This window comes from Lichenostomus cassidix, chromosome 2 (genome assembly GCF_008360975.1).
Source record: "Lichenostomus cassidix isolate B80296 chromosome 2, HeHo_3.0, whole genome shotgun sequence".
Classification (NCBI taxonomy): Eukaryota; Metazoa; Chordata; class Aves; order Passeriformes; family Meliphagidae; genus Lichenostomus; species Lichenostomus cassidix.
The window spans coordinates 68,222,034-68,250,014 of record NC_139482.1 but is presented as its reverse complement, the minus strand read 5'-3'; the positions used below and the strand labels follow the sequence as shown (position 1 = coordinate 68,250,014).

At 40.1% G+C, this 27,981-nt stretch overlaps 1 protein-coding gene and 1 long non-coding RNA gene across 4 annotated transcripts; both read left to right on the top strand.

The window, feature by feature from the left end:
- The first annotated feature begins 67 nt into the window (after positions 1–67).
- On the top strand, positions 68–25,831 carry RIPK1 (receptor interacting serine/threonine kinase 1). Of its 3 annotated transcripts, none has more exons than XM_085052004.1 (12): positions 68–154; positions 4,511–4,722; positions 6,388–6,541; positions 7,501–7,638; positions 9,967–10,195; positions 11,035–11,184; positions 12,270–12,346; positions 15,426–15,516; positions 17,716–18,303; positions 19,860–19,931; positions 21,753–21,917; positions 22,607–25,831. In XM_085052004.1, exons 2-12 carry the CDS (start codon positions 4,571–4,573, stop codon positions 22,891–22,893), a joined length of 2,103 nt encoding a protein of 700 aa, XP_084908130.1. In that variant the 5' UTR covers positions 68–154; positions 4,511–4,570; the 3' UTR covers positions 22,894–25,831. The 3 variants fall into 3 exon arrangements, with proteins under 3 accessions (XP_084908130.1, XP_084908129.1, XP_084908131.1); XM_085052005.1 differs by lacking the exon at positions 68–154 and adding an exon at positions 193–296; XM_085052003.1 differs by lacking the exon at positions 68–154 and having other exon boundaries at positions 187–4,722.
- LOC146441576 (uncharacterized) lies at positions 18,310–19,822 on the top strand. The gene is made up of 2 exons (XR_014849969.1): positions 18,310–18,543; positions 18,639–19,822. It is a non-coding gene; the product is annotated as an uncharacterized LOC146441576 (long non-coding RNA).
- Positions 25,832–27,981: the final 2,150 nt, after the last annotated feature.

The following is a 27,981-nucleotide window of genomic DNA, read 5'->3' as shown; positions in this document are numbered from 1 at the left end:
CCTCCGGGAGCTCGCGCAGTCACCGCTATGGCCGCCGCCGCCGGAGGGGGGCGTGCTTATGGGGGTTCTTAAGGGCGGAGCCTGCTTAGGGCCTGAGCCTTCTTAAGGGCTGCCCGCTCGGGGCAGCGCAAGGGCGGGGAGCGGCTGTAGCGCGGTCAGGCAGGAGCGCCGGGAGCAGGGACCGCGGGAGGGGCCGCGCTGCTGCACCGAAAGCGAAAGCACCGCGGCGACCCCGCCGTGCGAAGGCGCCGCTGCGGGGCCCGAGTGGCGGTGCCCGGGGGGTGACTGGCTCCGAGGTGAGGTGGCCTGGCGGGGCTGCGGCGCTGCATCCCCTCTATCCCATCGTGCCCCGCCGAGGAGGGTCGCCTGGGCGCGGGGGAGCGGGAGGCGGCGGGTCGGGGGAGCGGGGTGTGCGAGGAGCGGAGGCCGCGGCGGCAGGAAGCCGCCGGGAGAAGAAGGGCGACATGGCAAGTCGGCCAACGAGGAACTAGGCCAGAGAAGCCCCGCGGTAGAGCTTCCCGGCCCCGCGGCCAGCGGACGCCTCTGGCGCTGCTCGCCGCGCTGTGCCCGGCAGCGGCTGCAGGAGCCTGGCTCCGACAGCCACGGCCCGACGCGGCGCCGCAGCGAGACAGCCTGTCCCTATTCCCATACGGAATGCACACTGTTGTGACCAGAACCGACTGTGACATCTTTGCACAGGGACAGGCCACTGCACAGACACCATCCTCTTCTCTGCCTCTGTTCCTATGAAAACCTGTATTGCGTAATACCTTTGTTTCCCTTGTATTGGCTTCTCCTCCGCTTCCCACGGGATCCTTTCTGTAACCTGCTGATGATCTGACACAGGTATTTCCTTTGCTATGCAGCAGACCTGCGATGCCCTGACAGCTTTTGAAACATCATTCCCACATGCAGTATATTTGTCTTCAGCTGTAGCAACCCTTCCACTTGTCTCGCGTTACTCATTTGGGAATATCAGCCTTGGTTTCTGTTCTATATTCCTTTCCGTTACTGACTGGTAACTCAGTGGCCACGAGTTTTGGCACTTGTAAACGTGCTAATTTTCTCCAATTATACTTTGTAACACTTCTCAAGAACTTATGTGCTGTGAGCTTCATTAGACTACAAAAGGTTGCAATCATTGTGGTTTCATAATCCCGTGTTGATGCGCTCAGCGCTCCTCCTTAACCACGCAGGTCCCATCAGATCAGTTACAAATCATTAGAACTCAGCTAAGAACTTTTGAACGGTGATCAGGGATATGACCTGATGACCTAATGTCCAGGTCATGATTCTTGTGAGTTTTACATGACCTTTAGGTGTTGGAGGAGAGGACATAAACCATGGTGTTAGAAAGAAAAATGCCACAAACCCATTTACTGCATTTCTATCCTACTCTAAAGAACACCAGTCATACTGGTGGACAAAAATTCCTCTCTTCTAGCACCAATATTCAAAATTTTCGTAATACATGTTGGCATTTGGCAAATATGAACCCACCTAATACAAATGTTCAGAACAGTATGTGAAAAAACCTGCTTTATAATTAATAAATTTCACAGATGAGGGCTACCTGACAGAACACAAATTATTAACTCCTAAAAGCATATGTAGCTTCTGCAACTGTAAGCTTAATCAAAATGAAATTTCTGTTCACTTAACCACAAGTACATAATATATGCATTGGTGTGTCCTAAGTACTGAGGATACACAGAAATTACACTGTATCTCAATAAGAAGCAGTAAGGTTGGAATGAACCTGAGTCTTTCAGCTTCCATCCTTGATTTTTTTATCATCTGACATTTCAAGGTATCATAAGCCAATATCTCATGTTAAATAGTATACTAGAATAAGTAGTTTACTTTAAAGCGTAGCTGGAGATTGCTTTCCTGTGATATTCATTCTACAAAAAACCCTTTGGGTTTGAAATTAGTCATTAGATCAGAGAGGTTCTATTCAGAATACCTCATTACCTAATAACAACAGCAAAAAAAAGTAGTAGCATCCTACCATACCTGAGATGAAGGATTCCTCCCATCTCATACGAAAATTCCCTCTTCTTGAATGTTACCCAGCTCACTTCAGCAGATACCTTATTATTTTAGAAGTTACTACTTTTGAATTTCCAAGACTTCTGGTTATAGTGACTACATGCTGCTCAGTAGGAAGAGGTATTAACAATGCAAACAGGAACAAGGTTCTATATTGTTGCAGCTTGAGGCAGAGCTGGTTTTTGCCAGGTTATATGCTATTGAATGCCAGTCCCAAGTTATCAGTGGTATTAATGCAACTTTAGAGATTCACCATTCAAAAATACACATCTACTTTGCCTTCACAAGAAAAGCATGTGCAAGTCTTACAACTGCTACCTAGATGCATAATTGCTGTTAGCATGGAAAAATTAACATACATAAAAGTAACTTCAAACCAATTCTTGAAAGGGAGACCCAGATAAAGATGGAAGATGTTAGTTTATGCCACGTTTGACTCTCATGACTGAATTTAGGCCCTTGTACATGTGACATCCATCCCATCTGCACAGAAGTCAGTAACAGCACCCCAAGAAATCCAGAACACCCCATCACTAGAATCTTCCAGGGAGAAGAAAGCTCAGCTACAGAAGCATCAGTGGCTATGAGTCATTTGTAATAACTATTACTCAGTTACCTGATTGGCTGTAAAGGAATTAAAAAAAAACTAACAAAAAAAACCCACCACAACAAACAAAACACAAGAACAATCTTCTCCAACCATTATTAGGCATAGCAGAACTTATCTTCTTACTAAAGGATGCAGCCATATCCTCAGTCCTATGCTCATAATGAACCTTAGCACTGCAGCAAAACAAAACCTGCATCTTTTTCAAGTCAGGAAAGCCAAAGAAGAAAACTGTGAAGAGAGAACACTGCTCTGGGTGTAAAGAGGTTTTTCCCTATCTGTACTACAGCCCATAGAGTCTCTCTATATATATGTACTTTGAAGAGGAAGCTCTTGTTCTAAGTCTTCTACAGGCACAATTTATTTAAATTTTTTAAATTAAATTTACTCCTCCCCTTTTGGCTTGTCACTGTTGAACTGATCAGACCATTTCCAACTCACTACTGAGACCTCTCTCTTTCCTCAAATACCTACTTTCCACACACACTATCACTAACTCCTTAGGTTCCAGGCTACCCAAAGAGGCTGTGGTAATGAGGCAGCCAAAATTAGGCTGCAGCTGATGAACACAACAACATTAAGCAATCTTTTAAATTAGAGATTTGATGATACAGGTGCACAGTAGTTTACAGGAGTTAGCAGTCATTTGTTAGTCTGGAAAAACCTTAGAGTCCCTTTGCTACACTATTTAGAGCTCCTAGTTACCCAAATGAGCCAATCTGCTGTTGCTGAAAGTGGCACTTCCAGGTGATGCCTTTCTTTCAGCACTGTCTGTCAGTGTAGTTACCCAAGATGCATGGAAAATGAAGAGCCCTGCCAGTCTCTTGGACTTTGTCTTTTCTCAGCAAACTCTTTCTTTGCCTGATGTAAGGTGCTTAAGTTAAAAATTTAGTAAGGAAAAAAAGCAGAGCTTGTTGGCTTGCACCAGTGCTAGCAAAGCAGCTTGCTGTCATGTGCTGAAGGTGGGGACTGTCTAGCCTGGGAAACATATTAGGCAAGAGAGTACCACAGCTTTATCAAAGAATTAAAATTATTCTGGCATCCACTGGTATTTACTTAACTATTACTTATCTGTTTGCTTATCTATTACTTACCCATTTCATAGGATCCCCCAAACTCTCTTTTTGACTTGATGCACTTAGGAGTTACTGAAAGCCTTCACAATTTATTTGTTCCTCTTCTTTTGGATGGGCAGAGGAGAAGTTGCCATACATATTCCTTCCTAGCACTTGTCTCCTTGGGTTCATGTGCAAATAAGTTTCCCATAGAAGCTGAGTTTTTCCTTTCACCATTCAGAGGAAACTTTTATTTGGTTGTTTGGTTTAAGCATCAAGCAAACCCTTTAGAGTTAGATTTGCAAAAATGCCTAAAAGGTATCTCAGAGTTATGTAAGAATCTGGGCACCTGACAGGCCCGTGTTCAGGCAACTCTGAAAATCAGATACCTATCTAATATAGATATCTACTATCTACCTAGTAGATTCGGCACTACCTGCCTTTGGGACTATTGCCCTTGATTTTTTTGGGGTTTGGGTTTTGCAGATATGAAGTGTAGGGACAGTACTGATCTATTGCATGTATGGATAAGAACTATTTATCAACAGCACTTTGAGATCCTCAGGTGTTGAAATAGTTTTACATCAACAGAAGATAACTGCAGTGGGTTGACAGGATAAATCATTGTGAGGTTTAGGTCTGATTCTATGAGAACCACAGCATCTTGGGTTTCTAAATGAGCCCCTTTGTTCATAAGAGAGTTTATGCTTCCGTCCCACTCCTGAAATGTACACTTACTTAGCGGAACAGCTAAATTCTTTATAATGACACTTATTTTTCCTCCTTTATACTACAGGTCCAGAAGCACTAGGGTACTTGATTTTGTTTTAATTGCTAAGCCACAAAGACTGCAGCCATGTCTCTGGAAGATATCCACATGAGCACCAAGGATTTGTTTGAACAAAAACAATTGGATGCTGGAGGATTTGGTACAATTTCCTTATGCATTCACAAGAAACATGGATATGTAGTATTAAAAAAAGTGTATACAGGACCACAGCGCACTGAGTAAGTTACAGATCTCAGTTTTGATTTTTTTATTTTAGTTAGCCTAAGTCCTCTAAATTCAATTAAGATAAACCTAAAGAGAGTAATAATTTCAGGTCTTTGGTTTCTGGAGATGCTGTATGTGGGGAAAATAAGACAATGCTAACAGCTGTCCTGCAAATTTTCATTTTTTCCCTTTACAAGACAACTTTTTTAGTTTTAATTCATTGTTCCTGTTTTTTGTTAGAAGGTGAGAACTATCATGAATTGATAAGAAGACTCTTCTTAGAGTCTTAGTCAAGAAGACTCTTGCATACTTAAGGAAATGCAGGAACTCGGTGGCCACCTGATATTTTCAAACTTGCAGATATGTTTTCAATGCAATTATCCAACTGTAGGTGTCCACTAGAAACTAAACACACATAAAATATCAACAAGACTCCAACCCCCTGTGTATAATACCACAAATGTAACCTTCTCTCCCTTGAGAAAGAGCAAAGTGAGTCAAGCCCACTGATTTAATTCAAGGATTGAATTAGTTGTTGGTTTCAGTGGATTCAGGTCACATTGCAGCTCTACTGCCTCACAACCGTAACAATCCTAAAACTGTCCCATGAGTCATCCACTAGAGAGAGACAAAATTCCATGTTCTTTCTACTTTGGGTTATGATAAATAAATTGAGTTTTTATTTTGCTGGTGGAGAGCAAATTAAGAGATTCTAGTAGTTTGCAAACTGCAATGACAGTTTGGGATGACCACAATTAAAATGGACAAGCCTGCCAAGTGTATTTTTGGGTTTGTGTTTTTATGTTCTCACTACACAGGTTCATAATTTTGTTATTTCTTAAAATACTGAACCAAAAGTCTTTAGCAAATTTTTTTAACTGAGTCTAATGCAAACAAAACAACCAGTTTCCTCTCTAGTAATATGGAGGTACACAGATGAAGAAAGCCGTTTCCTTTTAAGTCATAGGGTAGGAAAGCATTAGCAAGCAGTATAGTCTCAAGATTTTCTTACATCCTTCTGTCTGATGACTAGAATAGGAATAATAATAAAAATACCACCTCTTCTTCTTTATTATATAATGGATACTATCCTTTTTTAACACCCTTAGTGAGCTCCCAGCTATGTACCTGTGATTATTGATGGATTGTACTGAGCCCCAGGGAAGGAGTTAGGCTTTGAATTCATCCTAAACCAGTAATTGTTAACAAATGCTATTATCATTCAGTGTGTGTGATTCCCTTGTAATAAATCCATTTTGAACATGAAGCCCTTTGGAAACAAGACCTCTGTAAGTTTCCTGTACAAGAAGTAGTGGAGTGGGTCTTGATCCTCCTTTTCCCAAGGCTCTTTCAGCCCTACCCAGATCCCATCCCAGTTTAAAAATTTGGACATACACAGCTACCTACAAGAAGAATGCTTATGTGCTTTCTGAAAAGCAGGCCTTAAAGTCAGGCTGAGCAGTCTCTGCGTCAGGCATGGGAACAGAATCTTAGAGTATATAACCTGCCATGAACAAAGCTGTGTCAATTCAAAATCAGCTGAAGATATGGTTAATCTTGCAGAGGCTCTAGGGATGGTGACATTTTTGGCCATGATTTTTATCATGAATCAATACAATTTTCATCCTTCTGTTCTTTCTAGGCTGGCACCTAAGTTCAGTGTGATTTCTGTTTTATAGATACAATGTTTCCCTTCTTGAGGAGGGCAGGATTATGCGCAGACTGCAGCATGACCGTGTGGTAAAATTACTGGGTATCATTTTGGAAGACGGAAACTACTCACTTGTGATGGAGTATGTGGACCGGGGAAACATGATGAAAGTGCTAAAGAAAGTGAGCAGTCAATTACTTCATCCCTTAGAGTTGATAAGCTGCTTGAAAAGGACAGGATGTTGCTGCTGTATCTAGAGAATGGAGTCTTTAATTTATTGTTCTTTTTGTGTTAAAAAGCCAGTGGCAGCACTGCTTTCTCTAGAGACGGCAGACAATGACAATGGCTTTCCTGTGCATCACAGAGGAGCAGACGCGTTACAGGTTAAAAAGTTATAGAAGTGTCTGTATGGATATGTGGAGGGTTTGCTAAATATGTAGCAAATATTTGTAAATATGGAGTGACTCTAGACTTACTTTAATGCCAAAATTTCAATCCAAGAAGGACCTTAGAACCATTAGAGTACCCCTATCTATTGGAGCCATAGAATATCCCTGGTTGAAAGGGGCCTAGAAAGATTATCAAGTCCAACTTGCATAGGACAACCCCAAAAGTCACAACCACTCTCTGGGTGAAGAATCTTCTGCTAATATCTAAACGTTGCCTAATCCAGCTTCATGCCATTCTGGCAGGCCCTACAACTGACCACCAGAGAGAAGAGATCAGTGCCAGTTCCTCTCTTCCCCTCGTGAGGAAGCTGTAAACCATGATGAGGTCTTCCCTCAGTCTCTTCCAGGCTGAAGAGACCAAGTGACCTCAGCCACTCCTCATACGGCTTCCCCTCAAGGCCCTTCACCATCTTTGCTGGCCTCCTTTGGACACTCTCCAATAGTTTAATATCTTTCTTATATTGTGGTATTGTATTGTATTGTGGTGCCCAAAACTGCACACAGTATTGAAGGTGAGGCCACCCCAGGATGGAGTACAGTGGGACAATCACCTCCCTCAACATGCTGATAATGCTGGGGTTTTTTACCACAGCTTAAGCAGAGGTACTCTCAGGACTGAAGACATTTTTTTAAAGATTGAATTTTGATTGTTGTAGTTGCTTTTTTTAATAGATGGCCCTTCTTTCTTTTAGCTCTCACTCCCTGTGTCAGTGAAAGGGCGTTTTGTGCTGGAGATCACAGAAGGAATGCTGTATCTGCATGAGCAAGGCTTTGTGCACAAAGACCTAAAACCAGAAAATATCCTTGTGGACAGAGACTTCCACATTAAGGTACTTGTTAGAACGTGAATGGAGGAAGCTGGTGATTTGGGTTGAATAACCCATTTCAGCTGTGCTGGTTAGAGTTCCTAACTTGGTAGGATTGGCAGATGAACTCCTTTGTAAGCTATCACTAAGAAAGTGTTAGCCCTGGATCGCTGAGTTATGGTGGCCTATGCAACCTCTGAGTCTGAGATTTGCACAGTATTCTCCCAACTGTGGAAAAAAAAATCACTAAGGGCATTAAGAAAATACTATTGTTGAGAATTAATGAGATATAAATAACAAAACACCTAGAAAGATAAATGTTAATACAGAGTTTAAATCAAAATAGAATGTTTTATGGATCTTGTCTTTTGTCTTTTATTACTGTAATTTCTCCTCTTAACTTCACCTCCTTCTTTTTATTCCTTTCTTTCTTTGCCTATTATCTTTTCCTCTTTCATATCCTTCTTTTTTCCCTTATTTTAAAATGACATCCAGGAGCTACAAAAAAACCCCATCAGGACACTACTTCAAAGAATGGTTTATAACCCTATTTCAAAGCCTTTCTATTAACTTTAGTGGGGTTTTGGATCATGACACATAGATATAGAGGCTACTGCAGAATAAACCTGAGTGGAACTTGTAGCAGTCCTCATCAAATATCCTGTCTCTGGTCAAGGTGAGTTGCTGAAATAATCACCCCATTACAGTTTGAAGCTGCAGAATAAATTTCTGTGAAGAGAGCTTTGTAATTTTCTCTCTCACACATAAATTAGTGAGAAGTTGTTTGACAAAGTTAATATAGTAGCAAGTGCAGTATAAGCATCTTGCAGAGAAGAATTACAAATTTATTTATTTTCCAAAAATAAAAACCCCATCATGATCTGCTTTAAATGTAAATTGTATAGGGGTTTGGGTTTCAGCTTGCTTATGTGGACAGGAACGAACTAGACTATCATCACATTTCATGACAAACTGAGCTGAAACCCAGGATCAAAGTCAGAATCAGATGAGAGTTCCTTAAGTAGCTTGATCAAAAGTATAATTTAAGGCAGCTGTTGTATGATCTGTCTGCTTGAATGTGTCTAACATTGTCGATATTTAGAAAGGGAAATAGTTGTTCTAGGAAATAGTAAATGCAGAAAGATTTATGTTATATCTTTATCAGATTAGACTTCCTCTCACTTGTAGACACAAACCTGGACTCCTACTTCCTCGGCAGAATGTCGCTTACATTTTCCTCTGAACACTCAACCTCTAAACATAGCCCAAGGCTTCAGAAACTCAAGAGGAACAATAAGCTAGTTAGAGGCAATAAGAGAGAAAAGTGAGTTAGAAGTGAGGCAAGATGTCACCTCAGTTTTATCTGAAGTAATTGGGTTACACAACTCTGTTTGACAGCTGCCTGTGGCCAAGAGAGACAGGCCCATTTTCTTTCATTTTTCCTCTCCTCTTAACCTCCTGTTCCCTTGTGTTAGCACTGGTGTTAATCTGATCACCCTGCCCTGACTTAAGAAGCCAAACCAGCAATTTTCATTTACCTTGTTGGCAGTGCTACCCTTCTGTTGGGGAACACTTGGTTCAGCAAGCTGGTAGACTGACCTGCACTAGGTCTTCCCACATTAAGTGTCAGTGCTGGAACAAGAGGAGCAGAGGGACCACATAATAGGAGACTGGGCGAAAGGAGGGGAGGATTACTTTCTTCACCACCAGCTATTAGTCTAGTTGCAAAACTGCACCCTACAGTTTCAGTAATGTCACATGGTCAAGCACACAGTACACAGGTATCTCTGCTTTAACTTATTCCATGCTATTCTTTTCCATGTCTCTTTGTCATACATGTCACATCATTTTAGATGCTCTTCTTCCCTTTTTCTGAAGGAAGATCCAAGGAGATTGAGTTAAATGGAATCTAAATGGGAAGGGCACTGAGGGAGGAGGGATATCTGCCCCTCTCATAGATTGATTCTAGGTTTAAATCTTAGCTTCTTCTCATATTAATCTTCTGTTCTCCCATGAGTGCTGCATGCAGACCTCGAATATGATTGTCAAATATGAGTGAAACCAGACTTCTTCTATCCTCACATTGTGCAAGTGTTCCACAATTAATAATAAAAGTTCAGCCTAATGGCTCCCAATTGGCAGTGATACTTTCTTTAGGACACACAACCAAACCAACCAACCAAAGAAAAACAAGGAAAAAAAATCAAGTAGTTGTTTTCCTTTCTTTAGTTGTATTTTTTCAAGTGTTTAATTTTTAGATAAATTACTAGATTTGTATTAAGTCTTGATAAAATTGAGCACTACATGAAATACTTCATTAAAGCACTAGCTCTGATGTGTCTCATTTTTCAGATTGCAGATTTCGGTGTTGCCTCCCTTAAGACCTGGAGTAGGCTGACCAAAGAAGAAACCGTCCGACAGAAGCAAATCAAGAGCACTTGCCAGAACAATGCTGGGACTCTTTTCTATATGGCCCCAGAGCATTTACGCTGTGCTAACACAAAACCAGAGGAGAAATCAGATGTTTACAGCTTTGGCATTGTGATCTGGGCAATTTTTGCTAACAAAGAGCCATACGAAAGTAAGTAACTTCTCAAAGGATGTGACTGCAAAAATAAGGTACTAATATTAAGCATTTAAAGTTAAAAAATTAAGATTAGTAGATTGAACCACCTGTGGCCTAGAATAGCACTGGTTTGGTACCTCGTGGCTGGTGAGTGGCAGTAGTTGCATCATTCCTGACTTCTAAGCATGGACAAGAACATCTGAATGAAATGCAGCCATGAGCTGAATCCACTCACATCTACATGGTGTGAGCACAAACCAGAGCTAGTGGCAGGAATGAGATAAACCTCGGGTGGCCCAAGTTGGAAGCTTCGATGGACACTATTTCCTGAAGTGGGCTAGTTACACGTGGAAATGCGAATAATCCTGCAGTCCGTTACTGATTCTCGGCTGCATGGTGCTGATTTCTCAACATCCCCTAGTGGGCTTATGTAGAACAGTAGAAGCCAACTGTGAAATTCCAGAGTAACATGTTGATAATTTTGAATGGATTTTTTGCTAATTAAATGACTAAATGTTGCCTGTGTGGCCATATTTGCATTCATACCCAGTGCAGAGCTGATGCACCTGAGATGCAGGTTCTAAAGTGCTACATTTGTCACCTTTACTCACACTGCACATGTCTTACATATAAAAGTAAATCCATTAATCTTAAAATAAATCTCTAATCCGTGGAAGTCAGGGCAGGGGATTCAAGTTCACTGGCATAAAAGATTTGTAGCTGTAACTTGGACGTCTTTGAAATCGTATTTTACATATCCACAAACACACAGGGAGCCGCTTCATTGTTTCTTTTACTTATGGAAAGGTAGCAAAACCCATTATAAGAACCTAGTAGGAAATTTTATTTTTCAGATAGTATAAATGAAACCCAGGCTTGCTTTGCCATCCTGCATGGAAGCAGACCAGACATAAAGGAGATCACTGATAGATGTCCAGTGGAAATTATTGACTTAATGACACAATGCTGGGATGACAAGTCAGAGAAACGCCCAACCTTTGCAGGTAAGGCATTACTTTAGGATTCATTTTTGTTTGTGTCTATTGATAGTTTATAATGCAGCAAAACTAACTTGAATATTTTCCTCTTGAAATATTTTATTTTTCTTTGAAAACTGAAATTGCAATTCACATGTTCTGTAAAGCATGCTCTCTGTACCATGAATAAAAATAGGATCTGATCCAGCATTTGCAGGTTTGAGAAATCCTGGTCAGTGGATGGAGCTTAATTAAGACACTTTATACCTGATAATTTCTCTTCAGCATAGTATAACCTTATTGCTGAAATTTACAGAAAAACTACCATCAAGGGATATAGTATATATTGACCATGACTGAGATAATAGCCTACTCATAATATTCTAGATTCAGAAGCTGTCCTAGTTATTCTTCCATAGGCAATCTGACTGACTTTGACTAGCTAATGATCCTTTCATATGGCCAAAACATTTCCAATCAGTAGAAGTCTTGGCTGAATGGTCTGGGAAGGAGACTAAGAGCATTCAGCAAAAGGCAAAATTCTGTATCTCATTGTCTCTTCTTTCTGCCTCAATATATAATGCCCCCCCCAAAAAAAAAAAAAAAAGCAAACCAAAAACCAACAACCCAGAAAAACAAAAAAAAAAAAAACCAAACCACAAAAAAGACCCCAACATATGAAATTGAGGTTTGTGTTTAGACATGGCACCAACAGCTTCATATACAGCAGGCATGTACTTAAATACTCAGAGGAAATTTGTATACCATGAGGAGTCCATCTACTATCTGCATATTTAACATACATAATCTACTCCTAATAGATTAAGCTTGTATTGGGTTTTAGCTTCTAATTTTCCCATATGCAAGTCCAGGGAAGATGCTCTCAGCTACAGATCATGGACAGAGATTTCACCCTAAAACGCAAATTCTGTTCTTGTTACTGCTTTAAGACTAAATGTACCATGTGAACCAATTCCAAATGTATCTATAACTTTCCTGTTTCTGACTTCATAGAAGTCTTCATTCAATCCTTTTCTATCAGAATTGTTAACAATACAAGTCACTTGTACTTTCCATTGAAAACACCTTCACTTAGTTCTTTGTTTTTGCAGAAATTAGTGAAATATACAAGCCATTTTACTATCAAAACCTAGGAGAAAATATTGAAGAAGATCTGAAGAATTTAAAAGTGAGTAGCTTTCTAAGCATTTTATAGTGTCAGCTCCCCACATTCCTTCTTCCCAAGCCCAGTTTTGGCCAGTTTCTGCCACTTCGAGACTGATCATGCTTGACTGACCTGATTTGCTTCTGTGATAAAACGGCTGGATTTGTGAATGAGGGGAGAGGAGTGCATGTCATTTATCTCACCCTCAGGAAGGTTTTCAATACCCTCTCCCAAAATTCTCTTGTATCCTAGTTCAGATGTCACTGTCTGGATGAGCAGATGAAAACAGGTTGGATAGTGAATCCCAGAGCAGAGCAGTTGATGGGTCCTACTTCCCCTGCAGGCCAGAAGCAGCTGCAGTAGTGCAGGGGTCTGGGACCTTCCCTGGTTTACTCCTCTGTCAGTGACCTGACAGAAGTGATGGAGACACATAAGGTGTGCAGGTGACACCAAACTAGAAGGATCAGTCAATACAGTCACAAGGACAAGGCTGATAGCTGCAGGCTGGAGTAATGTGGTGACAGAAACCTTGTGAAATTCAGAAAGGACAAATGCAATGTTACATCTGGAATTAAAAACCCCTGGCTTCAGTGCCAACCAGGAGCTGCCCAGCCAGGGAGCAGCACTGCCTAGAAGAGCCTCAGGGTGGTGGTGAGCAGCAACCTGGGCACCAGCCACAGCCTGTCTGGCATCAGCAGTGTCACAGGCAGCAGATCTGCTCAGCACTTGTTAGTCCTGCCATAGGAGATGGGGCTACTTCAGCCCACACATGCAATGGCTTTGGGGGACATAAAGAAATAGCAACCTGCCCCTATGTATGAGGAGTCAGTTGAGAAGATAGAGCCAAGCTCTTCACAGCAGTGCATTGTGTGAGGACTAGAGACAGAAGACAAATACAGAAACAAGAGAGACTCAAACTGGATGTAAGAGGGAAACAATAGAACCCCAAAACTTTTCCCTCTCAGGACAGCAGAGCAGTGGCACAAGTTGCCTAAAGAGGTTGTCCAGTCACCTCATTGGAGGTTTTCAAATCTAACTGCACAAAGCTCTGAGCTACCAACTCCTATCCCATATGCAACCCTATTTTGAGCAGAAGGCGGGCCCGAGGTCCCCCAGGGGCTATTTCCACCTGAGTGACACATTGATTCTTTGATGATTCTTTGCAAAAGCTCCTTATATATCCATTAAGTCTCACTCATGAAATAAAATGTTATTCCTACAAATTCAGAAGTTGCACAATCTGATTTAAAGTAACTTCGTAAATTCCTGGTAATTTTTGCTCTGTCTTCAGGCAGTATCTAATGAATCTCAGCCTGCTTCAGACCAGGAAGCTATACCACAGTAATAGCAACAGGTAAAAGTTAAATCCAGATGGTTTTCCTGAGTGTCCAAGTTGGTTTCTCTTACTTTTCTGGCTGTAAGTTTAAAAATTGCGATAAAATAATTCATTCATTAAGAGAGTAAGAACTTCTTGAACAATTGGGCAGATTATGGAACTCTTTTATCACAGATTTTATGAATTCACTCACTTGACTATACAGACTTCACTCACAGACAATACAGATAGTATTTTTAACTAAAAAAATCTTCCTTGTGAAACCCTTCTTTTACAATTTTTTTAAAAGTGCTTCCTTCTTACCAAGTCTTCAATTGTGGAAATGAAAGTTACTCATTTCATGTGATATTTATGAAGCACTGGTAACTGTTCAGAAAAGCAACAGAGTTTTGCAAAATGAAACTGATGAAACAGATTTCTTGGACTGATTTGACCAAACTCCCAATGTGAACTATATATATGTCTAATTTATGATAGCAGCTCCAAATCAGGACCAAGGCCAGTTTTACTAGATGCACTAGCTTTCTGCAGGTGCACCTCTCAAATCATAGGGACAAAATGACTATTTAGAAAATGGGCTGTGAGTTAATTACTTTGTCAGTAAGGAAAGCATCCATTATGATCAGGGCACCGAATGTGAATAGTGGATCCATGGCAAGTCACTATGTGAATTACTAGTACAGCTTTAGTAGCAACATGAGTTAGAGGATTTGGGCATAACTTCCCTGCCACCTGCCCAGCAATCATGGAAACCTCCTAACTAAAAGGATCATAGAATCACAGAACGGTTGAGGTTGAAAGGGACCAGAAGTCATTTGGTCCAACCCACCCATTCAAACAATTCCATTACTCCAGTAAAAACTAAGGACCTATGGTTGTAATGTGTGTTAGAACGTCACCTTTTGCTTTTAAAAGGAAGCTGATTTTTTGGGAAGAGATATATAGGAATTGTTGATTTTTAATCTGTGGAAGTACTTCTTGTGGAAGTACTTCTTGTGTTTGATTAATTAAAAAAAGAAAAACAGGCTAACACAAACTCTACTTTTTGAAATTATTTTATGAGAAAGCAGCACCTGGGGAGCTTGAGAAATAATTTTTCCAGGTTAAAAAAAAAATCTTCCAGCAAAGCCTGAATAATGGGAACATCAAAAGAGTACAACAGGAATAGATTTTGCCTTCACTCTAGTGAAGTGAGGATGAAGGTTATAGAAAGGAAATTGCACTGGTTCTTTCTCAAAATTTCTTCTGAACTCCTTGTTCCTAATAATCTTCATAAAAGTCAATATGTCTATAACTGAATGTTAATTATTTCTCACCTCTTCTTCCCTGTTGAAGAATGTACTTATCAAATATAGATCCACACAACAAGATGCATGTTTGCTGCCTTTACCTCAGCAGCATCCCCTCACCAAGATCACTTGCTAAAAGTCTGGCTATTAAATACAAGTCAGACAATCCAGAGCCATTCTGGATTAAGCTCATACTCGTAGCCAGGGCATTGTTTGGCCTACTCACAGTATTATATGCTGCAGTTGCATTGCAGTCCTCCCTCCCCTCATGGAAGAAAAGATTTTGCCCACCTGTAGCAAAGCAATGGGTATTTTCTGTCAGGCTGTGCTCTGCAAGAGTATGATATCTTTTCGCAGTGATTCACAGAATCTGTTCATCCAGGTCGCTTCACTGTGAAGCTCTGCTATTTCCTGTTCTACAGGTACTCCCTTTCATTAAGCTTTTGCCTATAATTTATTTAGTCTTTCTCACATGCAGAAAATGTGGCCTGAGTCAAATGAACTGCTGAATAGGATGGAATCCCTTCAAATAGATGCTGTACCAGAAGATACCAGCAATGGTCAAGTAGGTAAGTCACTAGCACATAATTATTCTGTGTATTTTGCCAAAGGTAAAGCTGTGTACAAAGCAAGTAACCTTACCATTAAGGGTTATTAAGAGACTCAATTATTCAGCACCTTAGAAAGAATTGTAATCACTGAGAAGATGTTATTTGCTCCCAGAAGTCACACTTACTGTTTCAAATTTTCCATCATCTACAGTTCAAATCCATCTCATTTTACAGTCTTCTGCTTTCCTGTTCCATGCCAAAAATTTTGTTCAACATTAAGCTTTTTGTGGTAACTTTGATAATTACTTTTCATACTTGATCTTTCTTCCCATCTTTTTTAGTCATGCTGACTGCTTTATTTATAGGCTTTAATTTCATTAATACTTTTCTTTTTCCCTTTTTTTTTTGAATGCTCTGAATATGACCAGGATACATAATTGTAAAGTATTCCTTTATTCATGACCTTGCTCTCTAAGGAATCTGAGGAACACTAGATTGTTTTTCCTCTCCTTTCTCTCATACTTTCATCAAGTCTTGGATAACTTGCATGTTTTGTGATTTTATAAAGCTGGCTCACTCATATGTGATGATGCAGTTAGTTTTGTAGTAGTGTATCTGGAATTCTTTCACAGAAGTTTCTTAATGTCAAAGGACACAAGATCTTATTTGAAACAGTGATGTACAAGAAATAATTACAGTAGAAATAAAATTTTGCTGAGTTAGCTCACGTCACTTGAAAGACATTATCTAATGAATAAACTGTAACATGCAGTTCAATAAATCTTCCCCAAAGCTAAGTTTGCCATAGCTGTTCCTCAGTAGAACCAATGGACTTAGGGCAGCCTCATTGCTGTATTTTTAATTGAGTGTAGTTACATTTCCCAAGCAGAAAGAATCACATATGACTGCTGCAGATTGCAGATGCTCTGGTGTTTTAAGTACAAAGACTGTGCTGTGAATCTACACTGCAGAAAAATGCCACCTTGACAGCCTATCAGTCAAAGGCAGGGTTTTTCTCCAGTCAATGGGCATTACTCAGACAGTGGTAGTGAAAGGCATCCCGCAGGATCTGCTCATACATCTCAAGCTTGCCCTGAAGAATGGAATGCCATGTAGTTAATGATAATACTGAATTGCTAAGAGGTGTCACTTTAGGTGGGGCTATTTCTGTATTAGTCATTCCTCCCACTCCCTCTCTAGCAGTGGTAGCAAAACAAGCAGAGCAAGTCAGACTGAAGGTGTACTAGTCCATCAAAAGGAACTACTTTTGGTCCTGCCTAATATGGGCTGATATAATGTAATTTGGGGGGAAAAAAGAAAACAGTTCCCTGGCATTATTTGAGCTAAATAGAGGCACATACATACACTTTATTCCAGTTTTACAGTGCTCTGTAAGTGTCCCATGCGTCAAGCAATGTACAGTATTTTCTAGAAAAGTGTGAAGCTGTCAGAATTTTAAGAAAGTATCTGTAGTCCTACCCTTAAAATATAAGGACAAGTAGTAACAAGCAGATTTTTATGTTTCTTTCTTAGTCTTTGAATGCTACAGCATGATAGAGATTATAACTACATTTAGTTCAATACTGAAGTAGAGCTTCCTTTGATACTGAGAATTAGTTTGAAAGATGTAGATGACACAGACTATTTTATCTGGTAGACATTGCTTGTAAAAATGTATTCTTTGGGACCAGAGTATTCATCCCAAAATACCCAGAAAGGGTATTTTACAGAATAATTTTTAAATACAATTTTAATCACAAATTATTTGTGCTGTATGAAGTTGCACCTGTTATTACAATGGTGTTATTTTCTGTCCTGTTACACTTCAGTTTTGCACTGCTTAAACTACAGTTAATGCCAGTGGAGATACACCAGCAAATCAGATCATGCAAATGCCTCCAGGAATGTTTGTTTCAGTAGCTGAAAACTTGACATCAATATAGGCAGAGTATGAACTGAATTCTCACACTACTTGAGTGAGATTTTGACACTGATAGTTTAAGCAAACCTATACTTCCTAGATAAAAATCTGTTCTATTTATCAGTAAAGCTCAGTGTTTTATTTTATAGAATGTCTTATGCTGGAAGTAATGTTTTATTTTAATCTTTTATATATACCATAATAATAAATCTTGATTAATAGATTTTAGTATCATCACAACAAGTTAAATACTTGCATTTGAATGTTTTCAAACATTTAATGTTCCTCTCTTTCAGATCAGCCTAATTCTCTACACAGCTCTCAAGGTCCCATGCCCAGTCAGGTTAACGAAGCCCTGTTTGCTGCCTCCCCTGAGAACCAGCCTGTTGAGAGCTCTGAGACCTCATTTGGACCTGCTGATAATCTGGAAAGAAAACTTGAGCGTGAATTCAATTACCACGCATCTGGGAGCTGGATGGATAAAGCAGTTCCACCTGCAGTGTACAGCCTTGAAATTTCAGAGGAGGAAAGGAGACGGAGGGTTTCCTGTCATCCGTTTGCAAAGCCATCTCCTGCTTCTCAATGGAGTGAATTTTATCCAAGAACTGAAAAAACAGGACCAAACACTAATCCATATTTCAGGGCAAACAGTGATCCAAATTTCTGGCCACAGGCAGCTGCAACAACACCAAAACGAGGAAATGGAGATATTTTTTACGGGCCAAATCCCAACAGTCTTCTAACACGAAGCTTAGAGGATACTTATGGATTGTGTCCAGCCAGTAACTTTAGCTTAAGTAAACCTCCTGTGCTGGAATCTGGACTAAACGTGCAGCCACAGACCAATGTAAACTGGTATTCAAAGAATTCAGACACAGATACAGGTGAGATTCCTCCTTTCCCAACACTTATGTTTCTGAAAACACTTTATTCTATTCAGTGGAGTGGTCAAGAGAGTTTTGTAGCTCATGGAACAACCTGCTTATTGCAGGCTGATCTGTGATACAGCAATGGTGAATTTATTTCATTAGGTTCTCTTTGTTTACTCTAGCTTTGGCTTCATTATGCTGCCTTCACTAATGTCAGGCTGCCAGTTTCAAATGAATAATTTCTAAAAGATCAGTGTAATAGAAGAGCATAAGACCCAACACCTGACTCCTCAGCTACCAGCCAAGGAGGAGCAGACAGCAAGTACTGCTACAGCAGCTCCCAAAGCCAGAAGCTGCTACCAGTCATTCTAGGAAAGTTGAGGAGAACTTTGACTCTCAAAAACATGACATTCATACCGTAGGTTCTGCTTGTGTAAAAACAACATTTGTAGCATTTCAGAAAATAGATGGGTATTTTTAGCTTTAGTCTCTCTACAGCAAGCTGAGAGACTCCTGAACTTAGAGAGCCAAGGGTCATAACTGGTTTCTCCAGAGAACTCTGCCTGGTGCTGAGGGAGTGCTTCTGTTGGTGTTAGCTGGTAGGCTGTGGAGTAGAAAGGTGTGAACACAAACGAGGAAGAGAATATTGGGCATTGGCAAAACATATAAGTAAGTGGTAATTGGAAACGTACAAGATGTAACTTTGAGGAACTAGAGATGGCATGACATGCCTGCTCCTACTCTTGGATATTTTTAGCATGGAGTTATTTTCCAGGTCATCTCACAAAAAAAAAATCAAGGATGCCTAGCTCTTTATAAGCAGAATGCCACAAAGGTGTTATTCTGTTAAATTATTTATGCAGAGACTGTGATTAGTTGTTTATGTGAATTTATTTACTGAAATGAATCCAAGGGCTGTCATGTCAGAAGGCAGGAATTAGAATTGTCAACATCACTAATAAAGGAAAACCTTCGGTTTGAAAGAAATAAAGAAAACAGTTATTATAGGAAGGCTGTGTGAAATAGTGTAGCAGGTAGCAGACTGAGGTGCACAAGAGCTGCATTGCAGCTCTTCAGTGGCTTGTTGGGTGGCTGTAACCCAGCTGCTCTTGCTGCCCCACTATGAGTTGCAGAGCTCCTCTGTGAGCATTCAAAAACTCTCACTTGGGAATTTGGAATGCGCCAGTTTGAATACCTGATACAAGGCAGCTCAGTCTGTAACTGTGGTGTGTCCTGATCCCACACTGCCAGATATTCCTATACCCACATGGAAGTCCATTGTCCCCACTGAGATCCAAGGATTGTTAAGGCTATTAGTAACTGAGCAAAACCACAATAAGATCATTGGTTACTAGATATTATTCAAGGAGAGTTAAAAAAAAAAATAGAATAACTATAGTTATTCAAGGAGACACAATCTTCCTAATTAAAAAGCATTTCATCTGTATTTAAGAGGACTGTGTACTCACACTGCGACAAATGTGGCAAATGCGTACAAATTGTTAATTACATCTACTTCTCTACTTACATAATACTTTTGGCATTTCTTTGTTTTTTTTCTCTTTGTATAGGTAACAGGGATTCCACTTCTTTCACAAGGGGAACGTTTACATACTATCCTAGTGCGCCCACAGTAAGCCCAGGTAACTGCTGTAGCCTTCATATGCCCTGGTAGACAACAGGCTGTGCACTACATCCTGACCAGTAAAGCAAAAAACATCAAGAACTTGAAATAATTTGTTATTGCTTAATACCTCTAACCATAGCTGAAGTTTTCAGTTGCAGTATGTAAAACTAATTCCTGTCTCTAGCAGGACCTAAACACACCGTTAAACATGTATTTGATGAATGAAGGACAACATATTATTTTATGTAAGAACTTTAAAAATATGAGAGCATTGCAAGATCTCCTGTACACCTAAGTCACTTTCTTAGATTAAACTTCAAGTTGCTGTGACTCTGCCCAACTCTTGAACCACATACACATTTGAGACATTTTGTCCTATTTAGCTCTGGATTTTAATACAAGTCTCTAGCTGCAGGCTTTGTGCTGATCAGCCTTCACTGGGGCACAGGTCTCTAGAGTTCTACTGGCTTGAACCCCTGTCATGTCCTTCAGGAGCATTAATATGTGCACCTTTCCAGTTGTCTTGCTTGGGGCCCTCTGAATTCTTTAATTAACCCTTTCAAGGGCTTGTCCTGTTTCTAGGTGGTCTGCACTGCAAAGGAAACTTGAAAGAGCAGGTTTCTGTTTTCTTGACTATGCAACCCTTAGAGTCTTTAGATGATGACCACCTGACAGGCAGCAAAGTATAAAGGCTTGGGAAAAGAGATTTATAAGCACAGTACGTTTTACTGTCAATATTGTAATATTGACTAAGTATTTGTATACATTTTCATATCTTATGCTAAATTCATTTTGTTATCAGATAAGAACACAGCAACCATGAGGTTTCTTTATATTTTTAACTACAAATATGTATGTATTTCCTGAGTCCTTTGGCTCTAAAAAAAAAACCAAAAAAACAGAAAAGGTACAGGAATTACAATATTATGAGCACAAGTAGTAATGTTATAAGACATGATAAAATGCATTCCTTTTTTGCAACTTCAGCAAACTAATCATGCATACATATAACTATTTCTGACTTGCAGTCTCAGGTTAGCATATATTAAATGCACATAGATTTTCATACATAACTATAGATTTTCACACTTCACACTGCAACTGAGTGTGTAACAAGGATGTTTGTACATCCAACCATGATTTCAGGTGACTAAATACAGAGCTTGGTGTATCATTTTATGTATCTGTACTTCAGTTTTAGACCCAGGTTGTGATATTCGCCATTTAAACTAGAGTTAGAATGTTTAGTGGGTGATTATCCAAGCAGAATTCAGAAAACACTGTCAAGAGAACAGAAAACTGACATCACCTAACATGAATAGTGACTTTGTTTCATGCTACGTGTGGAAATCAGACAACAGTAAGCAAAAGATCAGATTATGTGTTTAACTAATCATATCTTATGAGCAACACGAAATGATTTGCTGTAGTCTCAGAGAACTTAGAAGTCACTACTGTAAACTTAAACTTACATCTATGAAAAGTAAAGCTGAGAGGCAGAAGTGAGGCTTTAAGATTTAAATGAATAGAGCATTCAAGTCAAGGCTGACCTCCTGAGGCTGTTAGGCAGCAGAAAGCAAGACTGCTGCTATGCATTCCCAAGGCACAGAGAACATTATTTACAGTCTAGTAACTGTCAGCTTGGTTATGGCACTGTCATAAAACAGACTAGGCTTTCACTGAGTAGATTTGTGTAACACTGCATAGTGAAAATACACTCACATTTGTACATCAGGTGCAATGATTATCACTTCCCTTATTAGTAGAACTTCTTCCTCCTTATGTTATTTCTTGGCATAAACAACCTTATGCTGTTGTTTGTCAATTTGTGTTAAAGTTCCTTGTCCAGATGACTCAATCAAGTACAACATAAGTAACAGCTCTGGAATTCAAATTGGGTCCTACAATCACATGAAGATTGAAGAGCACAATCAGCATGTCAGCACTTCTCCTGTTGCTACAGAAGCAATTTATACACACTATGAAGCAACGGGTATATTTGGTAAGAGAAATATCTCACTAGTTTTCATGTATTCAACCTATATAATTATCTGAGAATCATTTGATTTCGAATATGTGAAACACTCAAACTGGTAGAAGCAAGGTTAGGATTGGAGATCCTCACCTGACTTACAGTTTAAATCATAGAATATCCCAAGTTGGAAGGGACCCATGCAGATCATAGGCATAGTCCAGTGCCCAACATGACACAGGGAAACCTGCAAGTTAAACCATATATTCAAGAGCCACGACAACTTCGTTCAGGTAGAAGTTGGGAAGATTTTGAAATTTAATTAATTTTCATTGGTCAATACTGAATTAAACTATTCCTTTGCATTCCTAAGTAAACAAATAATTTGTGTCCTGGAATATAAAAATATATCATACATCCCTTTTAAGAACTCTAGGAAGGGTTTCTTCAATCTTACAGGCTTAAGTGACAAGCTATGATAGCTTCAGATCAAAGAGCAAGTCCAGCAACTGACCTTTGACTACATATGTCCTGACTGGACATTTCTTGCCTGGCATCACTGGGTTCTGCTCTCTATGCAATCCACTTCTGATTGCATCACTAAGATTCTGTCTCCAAATATTACCAATAAATAGTTGGGGGAAGACATGAGAGAGAGTGAAAGGAGCAGAAGAACTGTTGAATGATGCCATTTTCTTACACTCTACTTCTTTTTGCAGACAATACTACCGTCCTGACAGATAAACATTTGAATCTAGTGAGAGAAAATCTGGCTAAGCAATGGAAGCACTGTGCTCGGAAACTGGGCTTCAGTGATCCTGAGATTGATGAAATTGATCATGACTATGAACGAGATGGACTAAAAGAAAAAGTTTACCAAATGCTGCTTAAGTGGGTAATGAGGGAAGGTTCTAAAGGTGCTACAGTTGGAAAACTTGCCAAGGCCCTCTTCGGCTGCCAAAGACTGGATCTCCTTACTAGCTTGATGCAAATCCAAGAAGAATAAGGTGACTTAGAACAGACTTTCTGGAGCTCTCCTTTTTGCACAAACTTTTTAGAACATATTTTTTCCACCAACCAGTTCTCAGTGAGTACCTCCAGTAAATCAAAAAGTTTATGTCACAATATTTGGTCTTCCAAAGGATAAAAAAAAGCAAAGCACCTTCCTTCTGATTAGAACAATTGTCCAAAGATAACAACAACAAAATGCAAGACAAATATCAATTCAAGAAGAACGTGTTACATAAAATTTCTACATTCTAATCTTGACACATGTTGGGACTCCTGTTCAGTTCTGAACAAATAAGTAATAATATGTGAAGATTGACCTATTCCTTGAAAAACTTGTACAGAAACAAAATCAACTCTTAAATTTTGCCAGAAGTGCCAATACTTACCATGCCAATATTATTGACTGGTCTAAGTCAGTAATAGATTTCAAATCCTTTTATAATTTTTATTAAATATAGATGTCTGGAATTATGCAGAATAGCAGCTTAGCTAAAAGCAAAACCTATTTCTGGCTTTAAAAGTCTATAATTGATACTTTATAGGTTGATATTGCATTAGATTTTTACATTGTTTGGTAGAAAAGATTTTACAAGACACAAGTCTCATTTGCTTTATGAAATAGCAAAAAAATAAATTCAATCAGTATGCAATCCAAAGTAAAAACTCAGGAATGCAGGAGTCTGGGGAAGGGAAAGGTGCCTTATTACCTCTTTACTGAAGACCCATTCTCCTACTTGCTCAGGGGGCTCAGAGTGTCACTACTTTCTGAATATCTCAGACTGTATTTATATTAGTAGACTAAATGTGCCTGGAAATGTTACTGGAGGCTGAGGCTAAACTGGCATGCTGCAGCCTGCAGCCAGAATAGCAAATTCTTTAAACCTCCAAAATGTTGTGCAAAGACTATTTCACAGTCCTCAGGTTGTTTTGGGGAACACTGGAACAGCTCTGTAGTGTAGGTGATGGTATCCCAGTGCCTGCAAATGTTCCTTGTCACTCTGACTTCCTAGTATTGACAAAATCTTAGTGTGCAGTATCTGTGAAGGAAGAATTACTGAAAGTTTTTATGCCTGAAGAATAATTATGCCAAACCTTTCCTGTGAAGGACAACACCTGCTATTCCATCAGATTTACAGATATTTTGGGCAGGTGTTTTCGAGCAGGTAGTTGTTTACGCTGTACATAAAGCACTATGTTCATTGGTGTTCTTAACTATTCATTGTTATTGTCAAAAAAAGCTAATAACTTAATGGAAGTGTAGTTAGAATGGATTTCTGCTCCTTGATACGGTACTCACCATTTTAGTGGAAGCAAAATGAAATTGTAATCAAAGCAAGCATCATCATATATATCATCTTTAAGCCTACTTAAAACTTAATGCATTGCCTTACAGTTTTGACTTAGCAACATGCTGAATTTTCTATAAACTCTTGAGTATAATAGAATAATGTGGTTTATCTGTGTAATATATAAGCATACACTTTTCCGGAAAAAAAAAATACTCTTCTTAAAGCAGACAGAGAGATGGGGTAGTAGGTGTCTTCTGTATGTCCATCTACAGAGAGTTACAGCCAGCAGCTACTGTGTTACTTCATGAAACAGATTCCTGAACAGGACACAAATGGACACAAAGTCCATTTATGTTCTGTTAACACTGGTCGAACTGTATTGCTACATCAGTTCCCGAGCCCCCACTGGTTTTTAAAGTATCCCATGTCTGCAGCCTTTATTTAGAAATGTGGTGGTCTAGGGCAGCCCAGAACATCAGCAAGGTATCTTTAATATCTAAGAAAAATTTAAACCCCTCAGAAGCTGTTGTAGTAGGCCTGAAGAAGTGTCTGAGGGGTGGGGAGTGGCACAAAAATAGCTCCGGTGTGTCCTGAGGGAAAGTTCTGGAAGTTTTACATCAAGTCCAGCAGAGCCAATCTTTGCTGGCTCTGAGAGTGATGGACATGCTGCTGGCCAAGTTTGGGCCAATTGGAGGTGCTGGTTACGCCTCTGTGTAACTGGACCTTACTTTCTGTGAAAACATATTTCAGAAGAAATCAAAACAATGTGAGCACACACTTCTTTTTAGTTAGAGGAGGAGGAGGGGGTAAAAATATGTGAAGGGAGAACAGCATGGAGACGCCAAGGTCAGTGGAGAAGGTGGGGGAGGAGGGGCTCCAGGCGCCGGAGCTGAAAACTCTCTGCTAGCTGTGATGAAGACCATGGGGGGAGCAGGTCTCTCCCTGCAGCCCATGGAGTCCACAAGGGTGTAGAAATCCACACACAGCCCACCCCAGAGGAGCAGATGGATGCCTGGAGAGAGCTGTGATCCAGCTGGAGTCTCATCAAAAGAGTTAAAGCTACAAAGGCCTTGCAAGGGAGAGAAAGGCCTTGCTCCTGGGATGGAAGCAGCCTGGCCTCAGCTTGGGAGAGTCTGCACCTTATAGACAAGAGGACTCCTGTTGCAGCAGAATTCAGGCAGGATGTTGCTCGTGAGATTGGACCCACGCCAAAGAGGTTCTCAGAGGACTGTCTCTTGTGGGAGGGACCCCATGGCTAAGTAGAGGATCCCTCTCCCTGATGGACTGACCAGAGAACAAACCCCTTACCCTGCCCCCTGTCTGTGGTGTTGGTTTGGAAAGAGAGAGGGGGGTGAACAGAGAAACTGCTTCTTAAGAGACAGGGGGTGAGAGCAGAAAAACTGTCTAGAGAGAGAGAGATAAGTAGAGATAAAGAGTATTTGTAGTAGGAGAATCGTGGTGATGAATAGATTTATGAACCTGCTCTATGGACTAAGAAAATACCCCACCCCCTGCCCCTCTACCTGAGCTGTTGGTTAGAAAGAGTGAGGGGGGTGAGTGAACAAATGGTGCATGAAAAGCTTATTTTTACCTCTCATTTATCCACCAACACTGTTAGGTAATTAAATCACTTTGCAACTTTAAGTTTGGAGCCTGTCTGCCCTTTTCTTCCATGCGTCCCCTTGTCAATGTCCTATCTCAATACTCATAAATTTGGTGTGTTTTAACAGTTTTTTTCCTTTCCCTCTCCTGCACATCTGCAGCGGGAGAGAGCAGGGGTGCCTGGCATTTAGTCAGGGTCAAACCCCAAGAAGACATTATGTTATTTTTCCATCATAAGATCCTTGTCTTGGTAAACAAAATGAGTGGTGATCATTTAATGGGCATACATTAAATGCTTCATTTGCTCTTTATTAAAGCAAGACTGGACCTTACTTTCTGAAATAACAAGAACAGAGATGTAGAAGACAAACAAAAAGCACTTTAGGACAAGACTTAGGCATAGGGCAGTCCTAGATCTTTAAAGCAGGACCTGGGAGATTAAGGCCATTTTAGCTTTGGTGCCTGTCAAGTCCAATTGTAGACTAGTGCTCACAATTCATGTGACATTGTAAGTTGTATAGAAAACAAACAACTGAATTCAGCTAGAGATCAGCTCCTTCAGTACAGCACTTGCAGAACTTGATCACAGAGAAGATTTGGCTTCCTGGGCAGAAAGTCTGAAGTACTATAAGTCCTTTATGTGGAAAACCACATAATAGGACCCAATGCCTGGAAGCTTCACCCAGGCATGCCAAATTAGAATACATATTTAATAATAATGATTGTTAACTACTGGAATAAACTACCTAGAGAATCGGTGGATCTTCCTGGTATCTTTTAATTAAGCCTGGTCTTCTTTCTTAAGATGGCTATAATTGAAATCAAAGCTAAAAGTCTCAATACAAGGTTTAACTAGGTGAAATGTAAAAGCAAATGGTGTACAAGAGGTCCAAAGAAAAGAGTTAGCGCTCTCCCCTGACCTAAAAATTTACAGAAATATTAAGTATGGAAGAGAGAGATCAGCTAATATTAACTTACTGGATTGCTCATTTCATCTACCACCCTATACCCCTCTCTCCACTGCTCAGAAAATTAAGGATGGAGCTGATTTGTGAAAAGCAACCTATCATGAGAGATCAAAAATGCAGGAAAATAATAGGGGCAAGGACAAAAGAGAGTGATGTATTATGGCATAGATCTGATATCTTTCATGGCAAAACAGAGGAGTGAAAGGACAGAACAGTAATTTCACATAAAATTGGGAAGTTTTCAGCCTAAAGAGCAGAGGCAGCAGTCCTTCAGAGACTTTACAGAAGATTGGTGAGGTGCAAGACAGGGAGGAAAGGACTGTGGGTTGCAGCAGCAGACCTCCTCCTCATGGTCTCTCCTTGAAGAACAGGAGGTGAAGAACAGGAAGTGAGCTCAATCACTTATGCACAAGGACATTACCACCGATGCACAAGGACATTATGTTTTCCCATTTTAAGAGAGTAAGTGCTTGGAGACTTAAGCTCAAATACCACTCAAGAGTGAGCCCTGCCTGGTAGCTACCCTTATCACACAGCAGCCAATCTGTGTTGAAACTCTCAAATACAGAGAAGACTGAGTCCATATAATTCAGAGCAATTCATTCAGTTAATTTGTTACTATGCCCCACTAACAGTGTACAAGCAGCTAAGGAATGTGAGAAAATTTTATTCCTTCCAAAATAGTCCCTACATAATACCAATTAATAATGCTGAATTAACAATTCATGAGACTGTTGCAAGTATTTGATCTGTGACCTTTGAACTGAGCTGGCAACATACAGCTCCTCTTCCTCCAAGGCCAGTTTCCAAGGAGAGGCAACCCTCAATAACTTGGCCTCTGATTGAGCAGCTTTAAGTAAACTTTGTCACTTTTCTCAGATTTTCACCACTGTTCAATAACAAATGAAAACTATCTTTCAGCATGGAGGCACATGGAAAATAGAGTAAGAATCCCTGAGCCTCTAAAACATGCTCAACCATGTACTCAGTGAGAAGGAGCTACAGGGAAACAAAGTAGGAAGGATCATGCAGTACAAGCTGGGACACATTAGAGCTAAGTAGCACTTGGGAGGGCTTTCTTCACTGGACCCTAGTGCCCTCCAAGCATTTTTTTCCACCCCTTCCCCATCCCAGTCTCTACAGACTACAGAAAGTGCTCTTTGCAGCATGCTAGGTTTCCCTTCTAGCATACCAATTAGCTTTAGGAGTCAGCCGACCATGCTC